The 18,588-nt window shown below is 36.0% G+C and overlaps 1 protein-coding gene across 5 annotated transcripts in view; it reads right to left on the bottom strand.

The window, feature by feature from the left end:
* Window positions 1-18,588, bottom strand: part of RIC1 (RIC1 homolog, RAB6A GEF complex partner 1) — a 48,060-nt gene that overhangs the window by 4,305 nt on the left and 25,167 nt on the right. For 3 of the 5 annotated variants that reach the window (XM_064643255.1, XM_064643250.1, XM_064643254.1), the window contains exons 4-23: window positions 17,802-17,909; window positions 16,495-16,637; window positions 16,134-16,270; window positions 15,071-15,162; window positions 13,904-13,992; window positions 12,883-13,027; window positions 12,359-12,407; window positions 11,179-11,331; window positions 10,663-10,866; window positions 9,557-9,595; window positions 9,175-9,285; window positions 8,499-8,588; window positions 7,721-7,881; window positions 6,847-6,985; window positions 4,852-4,968; window positions 3,257-3,985; window positions 2,778-2,936; window positions 2,533-2,666; window positions 1,231-1,517; window positions 244-438 (exon numbers count right to left, since the gene is read on the bottom strand). In XM_064643255.1, coding sequence (XP_064499325.1) covers window positions 244-438; window positions 1,231-1,517; window positions 2,533-2,666; window positions 2,778-2,936; window positions 3,257-3,985; window positions 4,852-4,968; window positions 6,847-6,985; window positions 7,721-7,881; window positions 8,499-8,588; window positions 9,175-9,285; window positions 9,557-9,595; window positions 10,663-10,866; window positions 11,179-11,331; window positions 12,359-12,407; window positions 12,883-13,027; window positions 13,904-13,992; window positions 15,071-15,162; window positions 16,134-16,270; window positions 16,495-16,637; window positions 17,802-17,909 — 3,281 coding nt within the window. The remainder of the gene's footprint in view (window positions 1-243; window positions 439-1,230; window positions 1,518-2,532; window positions 2,667-2,777; window positions 2,937-3,256; window positions 3,986-4,851; window positions 4,969-6,846; window positions 6,986-7,720; window positions 7,882-8,498; window positions 8,589-9,174; window positions 9,286-9,556; window positions 9,596-10,662; window positions 10,867-11,178; window positions 11,332-12,358; window positions 12,408-12,882; window positions 13,028-13,903; window positions 13,993-15,070; window positions 15,163-16,133; window positions 16,271-16,494; window positions 16,638-17,801; window positions 17,910-18,588) is intronic. The other 2 variants (XM_064643252.1, XM_064643251.1) reach the window with 2 other exon arrangements.

Genomic DNA, 18,588 nt, shown 5'->3' with positions numbered 1-18,588 from the left:
AGACAGGAACTTCAGCAAATATCAATTTCATATTTTACTTCAAGTACTTAAAGCTGTACGGCATGGCCACTATCTATTGTAAAAATTTCAGTTTGCTTTTCAACAAGCCCTTTTTTTTTCCTGACTTTTCCTTATCAGCAGTTGAGAAGCAACAATACAGCAGTGGCACACAAATGTCAAAATCTAAGTGCATAATTCCAGGTGCATTTTTCCAATGAGCAGAGAGAAGGAAGAGTGACTAACCTTTACTTAGCAAAGGAGAAAGGAATGCATCTTGCATGTGTGGTCCATGGGATGAAACAGTGTCAATCTCTCTCTGGGAGCAGCTGACAGTCCCAAGCCAGCTGCGACTCCGAGGTGTGTTTGAAACCCCTGTATCCATTTCCATGTTTACAAAAGTGTCTGCAGACTGAGATTTTAGCAGTTGCTCCCCTATGGCTAAAAAAAACCAAAAACAAACCAGACCATAGAAAAGTCATGTAGCTATCCAAAAAGAAATTTGGACAGACTTCCTGGCATTTCAGGATGCTAAAACTTGTATCTAAGTCAATATTCAATTAGTTTGCTGAGGGACCAAGAAAATAAGGAATGCAGCAAGTTTAGGTATTTCAAGAATTCCTGATCAGCTTTTTATGTGAGCACTGGCATAGAAAGAGTATCATCTGATAAAATGTTAGCATCAACAGACCTCAACAGGGATGCTGCTTCTAAGAGGAGGAGGGCTTGGCAGCTATTGTCAATTCTGCCATAAGGAGATAAGCCAGTGAACTGAGGAATTAGTAACACAAAGGAAGTTTACATTGAAGTCTTCCAAGCTCTTACCCTCTAGCATAAAGCAAATTTCAAATATTAGGAACATCAATTTTTAATTTAAAAAAAACCTAAACAAACCTCATCTAAAGACTATATAAGAATATTGATTTTAGTAATTTTCTGCAGCAGAATTTCCACGGAGCAATTTCTATGTTCAACTCAACATCTGCACAAGTGATACCCACTTCAGTAAACCTGAGAACGTAGGAAACTTCAACAGAGACAGTCATCACAACAAGAGATACCATCTGTGCTAAACAGAATCCCTTCAAAAAGTACACCCTCTGTGAGAAAGCTGTGGTGGCAAGCCTCAGCCTGTTCTTTGTTTGGTTGAACAGAGACAAAACAGATTCAGATTCACAGATGAAGGACTGCAGGAGGGAAACCTAGTCCTTATCAAGTCAGATGTTACAGCACCTGTTTTGTACTTCCCATTCTTGAAAGGTGAATTAATGGATGAAGCTGGTATGACTGGAAATGGCCAAAGGAAATCCTTGTGTAGCTTTTTCAAAGCTAACACAAAATCCTCTACATGGGCAGCTCTGGCTCTCTCCTTGCACAACCAGCCAATGAGCTCAAAGCCCAACTGTGCAGCAAAGCAGCCGAGGTCTTTCAGCTTGATTTCTTCCAGCAGGCGCCGAGCGTGCCGCCACAGCATCATGTCAATGTACATGTTCTCAGCACAGTCACTGTCCTTGCTCCACCTGTACACAGACCACAGAACCACGTTAAGACTGATAAAACCGAGTCGTTGTGGCTGTTTGCCACAACCACAGTACATCAAGTGACCAGAGTGGGGGGCAGAGAACAGGGGGGGACTTTCTATATTAATAGCAAAAGCAGTTTTCATCATTCCTTGCTATTTATATTCTCTGAAAGATCCCACTGCCTCAACACGCAGGTGAAATAAAGAACAAAAGTTACAACAGCAGCACTGTTTATTGAGTATTAAACTATTAGCAGTGCAGAAAAAAGTAAAGCAGTAGAGCTAAAAGCCAGATACCATTACAAACTGACTTCTGAGAAACAAGTTTAGAGAACTAGTCAAATATTAGTCTAGGACCCTTCCTATCAAAACTTTTAAGATAGTACTCTATGAAAAATGACTAAGAGTATTTGAATTTATACTAAGATTGTTTTAGAAGTCTTTATGGGGAAAAAAGTCAAAACAAAGATAATAATGAATCCCAGCACAATGCTGCTTCTAAACCATAATACCTATAAATATCAATTCTGTATACAGCAGCTTTAGAGTGGTTCACCCCAAGGTGTAAAAGGCTCTATTTGTAGCTTGTCAACACACTGATAGATCAACGTGCACAGCAGCACAGCGCAACTGTGATAACTATGACACCGCAAACTGTGAACTTCCAGCAAAACAGAGCCTTCAAGTGTGAGGCATGTGATCTCACTAGCTATTGAAATTACTACACATGCATACAGTGGTTTCAGATGCTTTTGGTCAGCAAGCATACCGGTATATATATACACATACACACACATGTATTTACATGTGTGAGAATATATTCTCCAAAGAATGCTGTGAGAGACACAAACATTACAAGAGCTGTGAAAACACAAATGCAAAGGATGTGGAAGGAGACTGTCACAAATCTAACTCTATCATATGGATGTATTTCTAGAACTTAAATTGGTAAGAGTGTTAGTACAGTACCTAACAAAGTGGGGAAGGAGATGACATTACTACCAATTAATTACCTTTTTCCAGATGGGCCAGAAGGCATACTCAGTGTTTTAGTCAAATTAAACTTGCTATGGAGATTCTCCGCTGACTGGGATAAACTAATGCTGCGATGCCTGAAGAATTCAAAGCCACTACTTGAACTAGGTTCCTAAAACCAAGAAAATTAAAACAACACAGTCAAAGGAGCAAACAAGCTATGTAATGTCAAGATTAATCATAAAAGGTTTCATGCACAGTATTTGCTTTTCTCATCACAAACCTGAGTTGTTGGTGTAGCTGGGGGTGTCTCTGTTTCTCCAGAGCCAATGGCTTTAAGAAATCTAATCATATGACGACAAAGATCCCACTTTCCCTGCTCTAAGGCAGTATTAAATAGGAGAGTAGCATGTTGTCTGCTAACTGCTGGAACTTCCATATTCTGCAAGTAACAAAGTGTAATTAAGTTATTTACTGTTGCTGTAGAGCAACAAAAGTCCTATTAAGCCACATGGAGTCACATTCAAGTATACCAAAGATTATAAAAAGCAAATTTCATGCTACTATTTTCCTTTTTAAAACAGTAAACTAACTACTTACATCACATGATCTTCCCCTCCCTCCTTCATAACAGGGCATAATATCAACAGAAAACTGTTAAATTAAAAATGTGCTGAACATGCACAACTTTGGTATGACATTTTTAAAATACTGCAATATTAGTAAATATCATCACTCTTGCAATACATTAGGTACCATCACCTGTAGGATAATAAGGTAAGAGGCAGCTGTGTCCAAGTCCTGGGCCATTAAGCACTCTTCAAATAAGTCCTTAGGGTTTCCAACAGCAGCAAAAAGGTAATTCCACAGGGCATATTCTGTCTTCCTAGCACAATGAACAACTGTCTGCAGGAAGAGGGGGAACTCTGTAATGAACTTCGCCACAGTGGGAAGGAGAGGGTCGGGAATGGGTTCCCGCGAGGTAGCTTCTTCTTCCAGCACTTCATGAAGCATCAGTTCTAGTACATGGGGAAAGTATGGTAATGTGGCACAGGAGTGGGCCAAAAGCAAGGCTTGTTCACCGAGGTTCCTAACCAAGAGCTGGCGTAAAATGTGATGGAGGTAGATCTGAGAGGTTCTCTCCACAATGGAGAAAGGAAAGAGAACCTCCAAGTGTTCTCTAGCACTGGTTTGAGTGTATAAACAGTCATAGAGCACAGTGTCATTAACAGCACCAAGAACCAAGGCATCTTCAAACAAAACAGCCAATGGGTATATGTTGATGTGGAAAGGCAGCATGATCCGTCTTGACAGAAAAGAATGTGGTTTTCGATGATCTCTGGGAAACAGGGGAAGCCAGACTTTCATACCTGCCCCACCACAGCTGAGCCACAGAGCCTCCAATAAGTGGCGTTTCTGTTTGTTAATCCTGCAAGTAGTCCATACATTTTCAACAGACTGGGCTAGGACAACTGGAGCACAAAAAGGCAGCTATTTAAAATGAAAAATAAACATAAAATCACTATTCATTACTCCTTTTTTTTACCCTCTTCACAAGAACTGTTTTTTAGCTAAGAACTACTCTCTTCAAACATGTTCTTCTTCTAACAAAGAAGAAACAAATCTGCTTATCTCTTAACTGCACCTTAGCATCTGAGAAAACACCACTTACTACTTACATTAACTCAAGACATTTCTTTGACTTTTTTTAATCTCCTTAATACTTAGGAAGCAGAAAGGTGAGAATAAAGGAGAAAAATAAAAATGTGCTCTCTGCTTCTTCAGTGAGCCCACAAGTTCAAACTAGAACTGACAAAATTACTATAAACACTGTATCTGCTAGTGTTTGAGCTGCAAACAAATCTACATCTGAACTTTACAGATTTCACTTTCCTGAAGCGCTTGTTTCACATAGAATTGGTTTTCATCAGAACAGAAGAACTGAAAAATTCAGTAATCAATTTCTAGTGGTGGTGTTGTTTTCAGGAACACTGTAAACATACTCTGCAAAAAATGACAATGCTTCGTAAACATATGGAATAGTTTTAGATAGACCATAGATTTTCTGTCATTGGTGCATACCAAATTTTGCACAGGATCCTCACGCTTCAAACTTGTTTATTTCACTGCAATATAATCAGTGAACACAACTGGTAAATAGTTTAGTCAGACATTCTTAGTGGGGGAAAAAAAAAAGCCATGGAATAGTAATATACTTCCAGTTAACAATTCAGTCTTTAAGTGTGGATACTGCCCTGCATTATAGATCTATTTTCTTTATGTCTGGACCACTCTCTTCCATAACTTCTTCAGACACTTTTAAAGCTATATGCACTATTCCACTTATATTTACTCACATGCTTTCTTTGATTAGGATTATTATCTTTATCCCGTATCTGGGGTCCAGATCGATCCCTTTGCAACATGATGAGTTGTCCTGCTAAGTTAAGCATAATACTTTCAGCTTCACAAGCCTATGGATAAAAAGAATATTATGCACATTATTTAAGCTTTTTGAATGCATCATTTTACTCATAACCACAATAAAACCCCAGACTAAAAAGAGTAAATTAACTGCACCACCTTACAGAAATGACTAACAACCAAATTAAATACAGGATGACCGAGAAAAATCAGGCAGAACTAAGTACTGCAGTTCTTGTGCAAAGGAACTGAAAGGCTTCTTATTCACCAGACTCATTCCATGTGTTTGTTTGATATGGACTTTTTCCAACTATGTATCTTGGCACAGGCAAGCCACCAGCATTTTAAGAAAAATAAAGCTCTGTATTCTTATCAGTATCATAACTATATGATTACCAGTATTTGACTGCAAAGACTAACACTGATACACAAACCAAAAAGAGCTGAGCCAAAAAGAGTTGAGCCACAATTGCACAGCATCTTGAACTTTTATTTAGCTGCAGTAGAGAAAAATCCTTCTAGTTAGGTATATCAAGAAAGCAAAGTATTCTTTCTGAAGATTTATTTCAGAACTGTCTCCTGTTAATTTTAAATCGAGTCACTGGAGCTATTGCCATGACGTGCATTAAGCTTAGTTTTAAAATATGTGGATAGAGGATCTGTATGGTAAATTTGAAGCATTAGTGGTCAAGAAATAGGTAAAAACACCGAAAAGGCTGACACACTCCACAAAGTCAGACACATTGCTTTGTCTACAGTGCAGGGTCATATTAAGCACTAAGAATAATATTTATATTTTGATCAAGAGGATCAACAGAATTTAAAGATAGGGGCTCTTTGTTAGAAAGGAAGAAAGAAGTAGTACCTCTTCAGTCTGAAACAAAGTTTAAATATTACTGTTATATTTATGCTGTAAAAAGTTTCAGTAGCTTTTTCTCAAAATTAGGAAACACGAGAGGTCAGGTAATTCAGGAATACAGATGTTGTCTCATGGTTAAGATGGACTAGAAAACCACAAGTATGTTGCTTTTTATGCCCATGTCTAAGACCATATCAAAGTCTCTGGACACATGTTCAGCACTGTAGGACCCTAAATTAGAAGGAACTGAAGGAAGGAACCACAAACCTTCAGACTTCACATCTGTGCCACCACTTTCGTATCTGCCAGTGCCTTTGGGATGTGGAGAAAATTATGCACCTCCACGTTTCCCAGCGTGCCTCACAGACAACACAACTTCTCAGCCATCTTAAGGTAGCTGCTCTCACAAAAAAATACACTTCTTACCGCAGCTACTTGGTTAAGCCTTACACCCCAGACAGCAAAAATCCCAGTTCTCTTTGCACTATGTTCTCAGTGGCCTGACTAATTTTTGGAGTTAAGACAGGGCTTCACCTTCGCACCTTAAGTTATTGTTTGGCTGTTGACCTATCTCCTGACATAACTAGCAGGGGATATTATCTTACTTTATTTTAGCGTAGTAGGAAATTGACTAAAAGTAACCTTATATGGTCATATGCCATCTTTTCCTTTTTTCTATTTATTCTTTGAGTAATAGACATGCTGCTGCAAGAAAGGTAATTCCTAATGATACAGATTGCTCTGGTTTTCAACTTTTAATACACAACAGAGCAACATACCCTTGACATAGATAAATTAAATTTGTCCTCCAAGATTTGGCCCCAAATTTAGATAAGATACAGATAACAAGAGAAGGTATGAAATAAAATCCAAACTCTTACTTCTTTTTCCATCCCCTCGCCCCCAATTCACACATAAAACGTCTGTGTAATAAGCATCAGAAAAAACGTTCTGGACTTTACCATATAAAAGAACCACTGATTTATGATTCATTTATAAGCCAGGTAACCCTTGAGGAGTAAGCTAATAAATCCAGGCACCAATTCTACCCAATTCTGAAACCTGTTACCTGCTGAGGCATCTTCAAGGTTATGCCAGTCTCTGTCCTCACTGATGTCAATGTAACAGACACTACAAGAAAAGGATGAGGAATGTACCGAGACATGGACACTTCCTGAAGAACTTGGATACTGGCAGTAGGGTTAAGACTGAAAGGAAAGATGAGAACATTTAGATATTTTACAATAGTGTTTAACATAAAGTTACTATCTTGAAGTAAACCTAATGAAAAAAATAAGCAACTTAACCCCAGCAAACAGTTTATTCTACAGACTAAAATGATGTCCTCTTTGGCTGAAACCAGGATATCATAACTGTAAGAAAAATCATCTGCTTAGGCACTTAAAAAAAATGAAAAGCTACCTGTGAATCTTTATCTCCTCCTTGTGTTCTCTAATCCTTAACTGTCGCAAAGTATCAGGTATATCTTATGTTGCTACTAAATTTTTGCACTAAAATAACTCCCCATCACAATAACAAAACCAAACCTTTTCTCTCTCCATCTTTGCAAGTCTGCTGCCACCTCACAATTCCTACTTTTAATGTTAGAAACGTTCTTTTATTTAAAAATATTCAAATACTTGGCTGCCTTTTGTACCTTTCTCTTCTATTTACATTCAGTTTTCATCCTATCAGTTAAGAACATGTTTGATCAGACAGCCGGAAATGTGCATGCATCAGTCACTACCTCCACACCTAATCTGTCTATCAGCATGCATGCAAGTGACAACACTTGTGCATACAGTCAACACTTACCCCTCTGTACTTTAAAAATCCAACTCCACAAGTTATCAAACACCTTTGTATTATGCTAAGAATTTACTCAGACTGAGAACAGATTTACAAGTACCATACTGCAAAAGCATTTAGATACCAACACTCACCCCTCAGACCTTCTCTCAATACTGTAAAGGCAAATGGAACAATCTGCTCTGAACAATATGACAATGTCCCGGAAGACACTCAGTAGTAACGTGTCTGCTTGCACTTTGGTGATGTGCGCAAACGCATTGTCAAGATTAGACGTTCGCAGGTAGATTCTCAGCTGCAAGGAAAAGGAGTAGTTTGAATACAGGGTCTATTAACAAATAAACTAACAACAGTTCCACTTTCAATTATTTTCTTTTTTGGTGGAATGGCTGTCCAGGATTTCTAGCAAGACACCTTACTGGGTTTTTGTTTCATCAAATGTTTTACCCACTGCATTTTATTATTGCATCCCAAGTGATTAAAGCACAGTACAGCCAAATCTGAAGTACTGAACAACAATATTAAGGAAGGAGTTTTAGTCAGTAGTTTTAAAAAGCAAAAAGTAAGTAAATCTTCTCTGCCGATCTAATTTAAAAGCTTACAAAAGTGTCCCAAAATACTGTAACTGGGCATCTCAAAACAGTCTTCATGCTAACATGCAAAAATGTCACAAAGTTTTCAGAATAATAGGTAGATTCACTGTAGTCAGCAAAAAAATGGTTTTTAACAAGTAACAATAAAAATTTTCTGCAGATAATTACTTGTATATTAATAAATAAATTCTGAATATGACCAAAAACCACCTATGTTTATAGTTTGCAAATTACTGTGCTTTTCATGTTTATAATACTAGTGTAAAACAGATCAGATATTCTGATCATTATATATTTACTTTGAAGAAAAATACTTCACCTCTTCTTGATGATCATTTAAATTATAACATGCAAGAACGATGAAGTCATTCCACCATGCTAAGCCACCTGTTACCATCATATTTTGCTCCTAAAAAAAAAAGCAAGCAAATGACATATATGTATGCATTTTTATATACTTATACACAGGAACATGTATGTTATATGAGTAATTTCTGAAAGCCATACATGATCTCTATAAACTATACACATATGGCAAGACAATCTATGTATATGAAGTTTTTGCTGGTTAGAAAACCAAAGTACTAAAGAATTGTATGCAAAGGACAAACATCACCCTATAAAACACAGCTTTTCACAGTTCCTTATGCTATTGGCATCCCTGAACTTAAATTTGCTTCTGGCCAGAATTTACTAGCTTTACATCCAAAGCTATGTCACATAAATTCTCAGGTAAGACAATGGAAGTAAGTGTCTGACTGTACACACTCTGATTTGGAAACCTGTTAATAATCAGACACAAATCAGTGTGTCAAAACAACAAGATAAGTGTTTCAGACATTTTATGAAAAACACATGTAAAACCAGCATCCCTAATCCCAAGTGCGTCTACAGGCTGTTTACTTGAAAAAGATATTTTTTAGTTTTCACCAAGTCTCACATTCCAACAAATAAAATCTTCCAGTACACCAGAATAAAATACCACAACTTCTCACCTGGGTAATGTTTCCAAACAGCTTCCATTTTTTGGTGAGTAAAGAATAATGTGCAAAACCAAACTTGCCAACAACAGCTACATTCTGTCCAAGCTTGTCAATAGCTGAAAACTGTAAAAAAAAAAAAAAAAAAATTATCAGAACCTTATTTAAGGGAACTTATTTAAATGATATATCCTATCCAAGAACAACACCACAAGGCACTATAACATCAGACCCAAAATTTGTAAGGTATCTTCATGTTTTATAATTTACTGCCCCACAGTCTTTTCTGTAATGTAAAACAATGAACTCATTTTCCAGAGCTCAGCCAGTCGTAATGGACAATTATAAACCTCCAATATTTTTAAATAAGCATGAATATATTCTTCAAATAACTCACCCTTATAGGCCAGTTGCTCTCTAGATATGTACTATGAATCTAAAAAAAAGAGAAAATCAAAACCACATGACTATACCAAGTACCACTGAAGTACTGAGTAGTTATGATGTCCTAAAGTAATTTTTACAATGTCCTGTTTTTCCAGAACACTGGCTTAAACGTTTTTAATGCTGGATTTTCTTTTTTAAATACAATTACTCCCAGTCTGCTGAAAGTTACTGAAGCCCAAGTGTTACCCTGTTCTTAACACACGAAATATCAAAATGCATCAACAACATACAACAGCTAATACTATATCACAGATTAATTGTTATAATTTGCTCATCTCCCCTCCCAGGTACTTCTCCCTCCAAGTGATCCTTTCATGGGAACAACGAAATTTTGACAAACAGAGTGTTCAAGTGTGAGTTTCAGTGTTGAGATGAAATTTCTAATCCCATTAGAAATACACATCAGCATATCCAAAAGCCTTGTTATTAGAGAACTTGACTGGAATATGTCAGATTAAATCTTGACACTGGATGCTTCATGTCACATGGAATGCTACAAACCAAGGTTCAAACTCCAGTCCTTGGTCTGGCATAAAGTAGGTAGGTACTCTCATTACCCAGCCACTTTCTGTTTTCATGGGTATGTTGCTCCCCACAGTAATTCTAATTGTGTCAGCTTTTCTCTTGCCTCAGCCTTCTCCCTCCTACAGCAGTTTCAGAAGACAGAAGAGCTACCTGACCAGCTAAAGTGGAAAGTCAACAGCATCTAGAACCTGACTTACATGCTTAGAATCAAATGCTGTTTGCTTCTATCGATTCATGTACTACGTGAAGAACAAAATTTTGGGGACCTTGTAAAAACCTTTATTTAGAAAAATACCTACCAATTCAAGCATGAAGAATCAGAATCACAGTAGAATTACAGATTAAAAGTTATTTAACTTTTTGTTTATATTACAGACAACATTGTACCAAGGCAAACCGCAAGAGACAATAAAAAGGCAATGATATCATACTAGAGGAAAACAGTATGGCAGAAGAGAGCTGGTAAGATCAGCTGCAAATTTCAGTCCTACAAACTTCTGCAAGCACAGAGCACATATAGGCAACAATTACCTGTACAACATGCCAATGCCGGTGTCCTAGTAAAGTGCTTAAACCCTGAGAATCTAAACTGCCATCTGAAAATGGGCCTCTTTCCCTGCTATGGTTATGTTCAGAGTGTGCTGAAGTATTTCTGGGACTCTGAGCCTGTGTTGCATCTCCACAGTTCAAATACAAGCGATCTTCTCCTTGAAGGAGGACTTGTTCCTGGTTACTCTGTATTAAAAACAAAACAACAAAAAAACAAAAGCAACCTTGACTTCCATGTACAGAAAACAAAGGAAAACACATGATCAATATATTAAGAGCACTGAGGCAGTTCTCAGTTTTTTTATCACTATGTACCAGCAGGTTTTATGTTGCAGCATTGCATAGCAGTATTTTCACAGTACCATTTTAAAGGCTCTACGTCAAATTGGAAACAAGCCTAATGGCTTCAAAACAGACTTAGAGTCTGTTAAGAGAGTAACTCAGAGGTCACCTGAAAACTGGAATATGCTTTAAAATCAGGATCAAGAAAAAACATACCATACAAGGATTAACAGTGAGGGCACTCTTGATGAACTGAAACTGCAGAATACCAAACTGCTGAGCTTTATTATTTGCATCTCTTTCAGGTTTCATGTTTGAAGAAGAATTCCCATCAATAACCCAGAGATGATACCCTTCTGATCCCCAGGTCTGAATGTAAAAGAATAACAATAATAAAAACCTTAAACCAAAACTATATATTCTCAAAAAACAAGAACTACAGAAACTTAATGTAACTGATCTTATGATAGACATGAGCCTGGTAAAAAACCCACACATTTTGGTGTTCTAAAATGTATCATTATAGGAATCAAGCAGTAAAATTGACAAGTAACAGTAAGAATCTAGCTTGAATTATTTTCTTTATTATGCAAAAAATATTAATTAAATTAAGTGTGATTATGCAAAGATACCCAAACAATCCTGATCCCCAAAATTACACTGACTCTTGTTCATGTGGTATCAGAGTTCCACTCTTTGAAGTTTTTTAACAGCTACATTGTACTGCCATTGCAAATATGTACCTCCACTTGGGACACGAGTTTAAAATTGTCAATCTTCACAGCAACTAGGTCATACATAAATAAAACAAAATGTTTTAGAAATGCTGTACAAAATTCATCATGGGTTGTATGAGGCCTTGAAGAATGTGTTTGATATTTATCAATATCTATTGATTTTACAGATTTAATGTTAACTACTTTGTATTAAAAAACCAGCAGTTAAGTTTCTCTGGAATTCATAATCTGAGTAAAGTTACTTTAACTGTCAAGGGTCAGCCTGTAATTTTAGAGAAATAAGGAAGTTTACAATTAGTGTTGTACTGTGTCTCACTGTTCTTTAAAATACAGCACCAGATTAAAAAAAAAAGAAAAAAAAAAGAAAAAAAAGGATATTACGGAAAACCAAAAGTGTTAATTCTTAGAAATAAAAGCAAAGGCAAGAAAAGGCATGTCATGAATACTTCATGATCAGGTTTATACATGAAAAGAAAAATTCATCAGTTGTCGTATTTTCCTTCAATGCAACATTGCAGCTAAGAAGTATACTAGAGGCATCTTACTCTTGAAAATTAAGCGAAAGAAAGACAGTTTGATTTTCTGAAAATCTGTTATACCAAAACCAATTTAAAACATTAACAGCCACCCTATTACAGTATTTTTACATTCATATTTACCATGGAACTGATCTTTAGAGGGTCCTTTTTGGCACCATCAGATTGATACCTTAAAAACAGAACAGAACAAGTTTGAAACTAACTTTATCAAAACAAGAAATTATCTCTTTATCTTCCTATTGTTATATGCTTCTATACCGAACCTCATCTCAAATGGTAAAGCCCGTTTGATCCACAACACTGCAAAAAAGGCAATGCAATTGCAGATGTGTAGCATAAACTGCCTGAATGATGATTTCCGGATGTTAGCATATTTTCAGCAAATATATAGTGGCACTGAGGGAATTTTAATATTTGCTTGCTCAAGCTTGCCTTTAGAGTAATTTGCTTTTACAGCCAAAAAGACCACTACAAATGATATATTCAAATGATCCCCTCCTAAATATTTGTCAATGATTTCAATATCTAAGAGATCACAAGGGAAAAAGATTTTAAAAAGCTAATTCAGTGAATTAATTTCTAATTAAATGCTTTTAATTAGAAAAATAAAGGCTCCTATTTACAATTTCATTAAAGATACTCACGCAAAATCACCTCCTAAAGTACAGATAAGCTGAGCACCAAAAACACTCCATAAGGACAAGCCTCCACATTCCCAGGTCACCATCACAACACAGCTATCAGGTGACCATCTGATTAGTTTAACAGGTCCTGTTTTATTCCAAATATCTGTTTAAAACCAGACAATAAAATATCATGTGAAAAACATCTAATGTCCTTCAATTGTCTTCATGGTAAGAGCAGAAACAAAAGTATATGGAAATAAATACTTGATTTTTCAATTAACTGATGTATTAAATCAAAATTAATAAGTAGCAAATTTATCAAGCAAAATTTATCAAATAAAAATTTCATGGTTTCTTTCCACTGCATTCTTGGTTTTGTAAGAAACTAAGACTACATGAAAACATGCCAGATATACACTGCGCTATAACACAACCAGAGAACTACAATTCTGATAAAATGATTTTTAGGACAAAAGAGGCACTTAACTCTGAAACTCAGAGTTAAGTTCAGTTTTGTTTTTTAACTGAAACTTTATAGGTACACCTATTTTCAGTTGAGGACAAAATTTACCTACTTTGTTCCTCACTTTCATCACTACTACATGAAAAATGTCCCTGCAGTTCAAGGAAGGCTGCTGCATTACTCCATTTTTTTTCTGTAGTACTCTATATGTCAGTTGGTTCAAGTTAATTCACACTTCTGTTATACTTATTATCAGTTTTGACAATATTCTCTCATTTTCTCAGGTGAATAATTGGAAAGTAATCTCAAGATTCAGATTTAGTTAAAAAAAAACAAAACAAAACCAAAAAGCCACAAACCACCCACCCAGACCATCACATATGAAACACATCCAAAAGTTGAGTTAAAAAGCAAGCAACTAAAAGAACAATTGCACAAGAGTAAATTACTACAAACATGCAGGAGTAAATACAGTCACAGCAGTGATCATGCAAACAAACAAACAGATGGCCAAGGATAAAAAGTATTCTATACCCTAGAAACAGCTGGACAATTCTAGCAATAAAAGTAGCTCACCAGGGTATTGTTTTGGTGTCAGCTCCAATTTATGAGAAAGCTGCATGGCGCCAGTGGTGGTATCTATCGTATAAACCTGCACAGAGCCACTGAAAGAGATTACACATGCCTTAGACTACATTTGGATTTCTCATCAGTTTCAAGAGGTTAAGGAAAGCTGCTTTTTCTCTCACAAATACCAAATTTATTTAGAACAGAAATGTTGTATCAATATTCAAATAATTCAAGTAATATTCAAAGAATTTTATGAAACTAATTTCTAAGATACTTTCCAGAAGGCAGCAGAAGACCCAAAACACCAGCCCTCTATAATAATCGATGCACTGTTTCATTCTCTGAAAATATATACGCACACAAAATTCATATATTTATGGCTTCCAACTGCAAGACAATCCATGAGGAAAGTCAGTATTTCTTCAGTGCTAAAGTTCATCAGGGTTGTACTAATGCATACCAAGATCAGTAAATTACACTAACTACTACTGTTTCAGAGGAAACACCAACACACTACATTGTTACTACAAATAAGAATACTAATTCTTAAGACAAGAACTGAAAAATAAACTACTAGATCTTTTGAAATACCCTAAAAAAACCCCAAATAAAATACAATCAAAGAAAATAAAAAGCTGAACTCTAGATCTGCTAAAGCAGTATTATACAGAGGGGACTGCCTTGAAGGAGCAGTAAGCAAAACACCATAACTAAAAGCACTTCTGCAACATTTAGTTTACATATATTTATAGCTACTCAAATAGGCAACAGTTCGCCTGACCAAATCATCTCTTCACAGAGCATTTTCTCGGTTCAATGCAAAGTGAGTCCAATATAATTATGATTAACTGCTTAAAACTGACTTTATAATCCTGCTTTGAGATTAGGTGGAACAGCAGCACTTTCAAATCCATGCTACTGCTCCAGCCACCTTTTATTTCCCCCCCACCCCGAATGGAACAGCAAGCATAAATTTCAATTGCAGTTCAAGCAGGCAACGAATTCTTTCCACCTCTCTCCTACCTTCTCGACAGAGCACATTATACAGTCTCTAGGAAGATGGATCAGCTTCATCTTTACAGCTCTTGCAACACAACTTGGTAAGAAGTAACCACTACTTCAGCTTCAGAATTAAAGTTTTCCCCCGCACTGAACTAGCTTTACAAAACTTACTTAGCACATCCAAATGCCATTAGCCTGTATTTGTTATTCACTGCAACACAAGTTCCATCAACCACATCTTGTGCCCAAACACCATGGAGCTGCTGTAAAGAAAGGAATTCACAGGATTTTTTGTTAAACAATGCTTTTATTAATGATAGTCAGCTTCTACCCATGTTCACCACATTACACATCTATTAGTTGACCATCATCTCATGAAATTTCTATTGTAAATGTCAAGATGAACTGAGATGGCTCAAATAAACAAAATCCAGTATATGTACATCTGGTTTCATTCTTCTTACTATAAATTACAGAAAGATGTCAGGTAAGGAAACTGTTTATCAGAGCTCTAAATAATCAAAGCAGGTCAATAGCTATAAGGCAAAAAACCCTACCCAAAAAACAACCTCATACTGCATAAAAGAACCCCAGTATATGGTACTAAGAATGAAAAGAAAACACAAAACAGGGAAATAAACTCCCATCTGCAAAAGCTGAAATCACAGATATTATAATTGTGTGAAGAAGTCTGGACATTAGATGTATTCTTTTGGGTTTTCTGTAACTAAAATAAAGATATCTAATGAAAAAACATACTACTTTTTAAGCTGAATTACATGTAAGAAAATATTTCACTTGGAAAAGATTCCTTTAAAACAAATTCTGAAGTACATTTGTCATTATGTGACAGACATAGATTTGATCAGGGCTAAAACCTAGAAATATTACCTAAGATATTTAGCCATAGGAGAAATCACTTCTTACCATCCCACTTGTAACTAGCAACAGGAAGTCTGCTGCAGACACAATAAGACCATCTCTATAATGACATTTTGAACAAATAAACAAAAGTTAAATTTACTATCAATTATGTTCTCCCATGGATACTAACCCTAGACCAATCTAGCTCAAATAAAATAGTCTTGTTCTTATGTTCTCTCTTAAGTGCATGCTAAATTTTAGTTTCTTTGTAGCTGAACAGAATTTAAAGTAGAAAGCTAACTGAAATACAGAGACCAAAGAAAATGTACTTATTGTACCGTACAGGGCAGAAATACCAAAGGAAACATACCTCAGCAGTGAATCTACTTGACATTGGTGTAATGAAACCAACTCTGCCATCATTAAAAACAACAGCAAAGCCATCAAGTGTGGCACAGTATTCCATATCTCTGATGTAAACATCTTCAAAGCCCAAAAATGAACCTGCTGAGAGAATATCAGTTGTTTAAGATGTGAACACAGATATATTGTAAGCCAACGGACATTTCAGATGTTTACTTACTAATTCAAAGAAAAAAACTAATTTAAACAGGTTATTTTGTACACAGTTACAAACAGTAAAATTTTTTCATCTCTGCCTAAGTTTTTATATTAGATGGTGTGTCACCAAGAGGTAACTGTTGTAAGCAGTAGAAAATCCCAAAACCTACCTCGAGAAGACTGTAGATCCACAGAAAATGGAACAGTACATAGGTTGATGGCCTTCCTTCCATTGGTCATACCATCCCAGTGAACAAGATGGAGAAATCCATCAGCAGTAGCAACAAGTAGGTCTTCTAACATGGACTGCAAACTAATAAAAATATTTGTCAATCCCCAAAAAACTGCATCTCAAACCAACGTCAGAAAAAAAATCAATTAATGTATTAAACACATTATTACTGCTTCTTGTACCAACAACTAGGATATAAAGTTACAAATACATTACAAACTAAACAACTAAGTCATCCAGACTGTAAAGGTACCAAGCTGACAAAATATGGTATATACCTCTATTTTTCTCCAGCAATCACTGTTTATGAACAGATCTGCATTGTTAGAGCAATTGTTTAACTGATATATTAGCTGCCGAAGATCATTTCAAGACTCTTCATTACCCTTAAGACATTCCTGCCGACAATCAATTATTCATTTATCCTATAGAAAATTAACAATACTGCCTAGGCTGTAAATAATCTAAAAGCTTTCAAATCTGTAGTCTAAGTAAACTTATGGAGGAGAAATTAGACCTATCCTAAATCCTTCCCCAAACATCTCAAAAGTTCTGAAGACTACTGTTAGTCTACTTGCATGCAGATTACAACCAGGACAGCTTCTTCCAGAATATACTGCCTGTCTTCCAACAACCGCTTTCTGTTATGGAGCCTCTCCCCAAAATGCACTTTATTATTTTGCCAGCTCATCCCAGTGCTCACCAACTTCTCACACATACTCATTTAGTATGTTCAAAGTTCATTTACAGAGAAGGCAATCACCACAAAAGAAGAAGAGGTAAGCAAAAGGCTTTTCCAGGACAAAAAGGACCTATGCAGGCAGCTGGAGAAAAGCTGAAATGCTACGTAGAGTTTTGCTCTTACCGACCTATGTCTCCATGAAATCTCTAACACATTGTCTTAGTTTAACAAGACACAAACATTTGCTAAGGAGGGCAGGCTAGGAAAAAAAGAAACCAAACTCCTCCCTCTAAGTTATTTTAACTTTGAAATTCAGAGGCTTCAGGTGAAAAGGTGTGGAAAACAAAAATAACAGTTCTTTATTAACATATATATAACAGCAATTTAGTTTTTTACCTCCTCAGACTTACCAGTCACTAACAGTAACCTACTTATATTAGTCCTTACTATTAATAAATCTAAAAACTTACTGGAAGCCTTTTTTTCCATCCAGTTTTTCCTTCTCTTTTTAAAAAGTACCATTATATAGAGAAAAATTCTTAAGACCTCATTAGTGAACATACCTTGTGATAGAGGCTTGCAAGTCCAGCACTTTCTTCATTTCTAGATTTAATGAAGGAGCACACTGTTCTTCCTTATAATGTGGTGTTCCCTTCAGATGTGGGCTTCCTCTAAAACAGAAGAGAAATACAGTTGAAACAAGCTGCCCCTCAGAAGAGGTAAGAGTTACTGACTTGCATTCCTGTGGTTTTTTTCCTCCTATATACATATACATACACCAGTCACGTGCAACCTGCCACAAGAAGCCCTGAATATCTGTGACATAATTTTAGCACAAAAAGTTTAGTCTATCAAATCATCCTGTATGTCTATAAGGAGTACATAGGCAAAAAAAGACAATGAACAGAGAATGAACATTACAAGAGCTGTGCAGCCTGTCTTAATAGTCCTAAAATAAATTATACATATCAGTGGAACTTCTGATTCAATAAATTAATATTCAACTGTTCACACTAATTGTGTTGAATTTTTAAGTATCTCCACTTTGTTCTTTTCCAGGATGCATTACAGATATTACAGACTGCAAAATGTTCACATTTCTTCCACTTCTTTTGCCAGATCAATGTTTATAATATTAATTCAGCATGCGTAACACAACAGGTAGACATTTATTGCAATACTTCATAGGGATATATCTCCCTACAGCACATTAACAATAAAGCTAAGACCTACTAAGAAAAGAGATGACTGCACACTGATTCCCTTCCTTTAAACAGACCATTACACAATATCAACTTCTAGATGTAAAAAGCTTCTCATTTTTATCTTCCTCATTTAAATTTCACATTT

The sequence above is a fragment of the Pseudopipra pipra genome, chromosome Z (genome assembly GCF_036250125.1).
Source record: "Pseudopipra pipra isolate bDixPip1 chromosome Z, bDixPip1.hap1, whole genome shotgun sequence".
Taxonomy (NCBI): Eukaryota; Metazoa; Chordata; class Aves; order Passeriformes; family Pipridae; genus Pseudopipra; species Pseudopipra pipra.
Note: the sequence above shows the minus strand (reverse complement) of the source record. Positions and strands in the feature narration are given on the sequence as shown.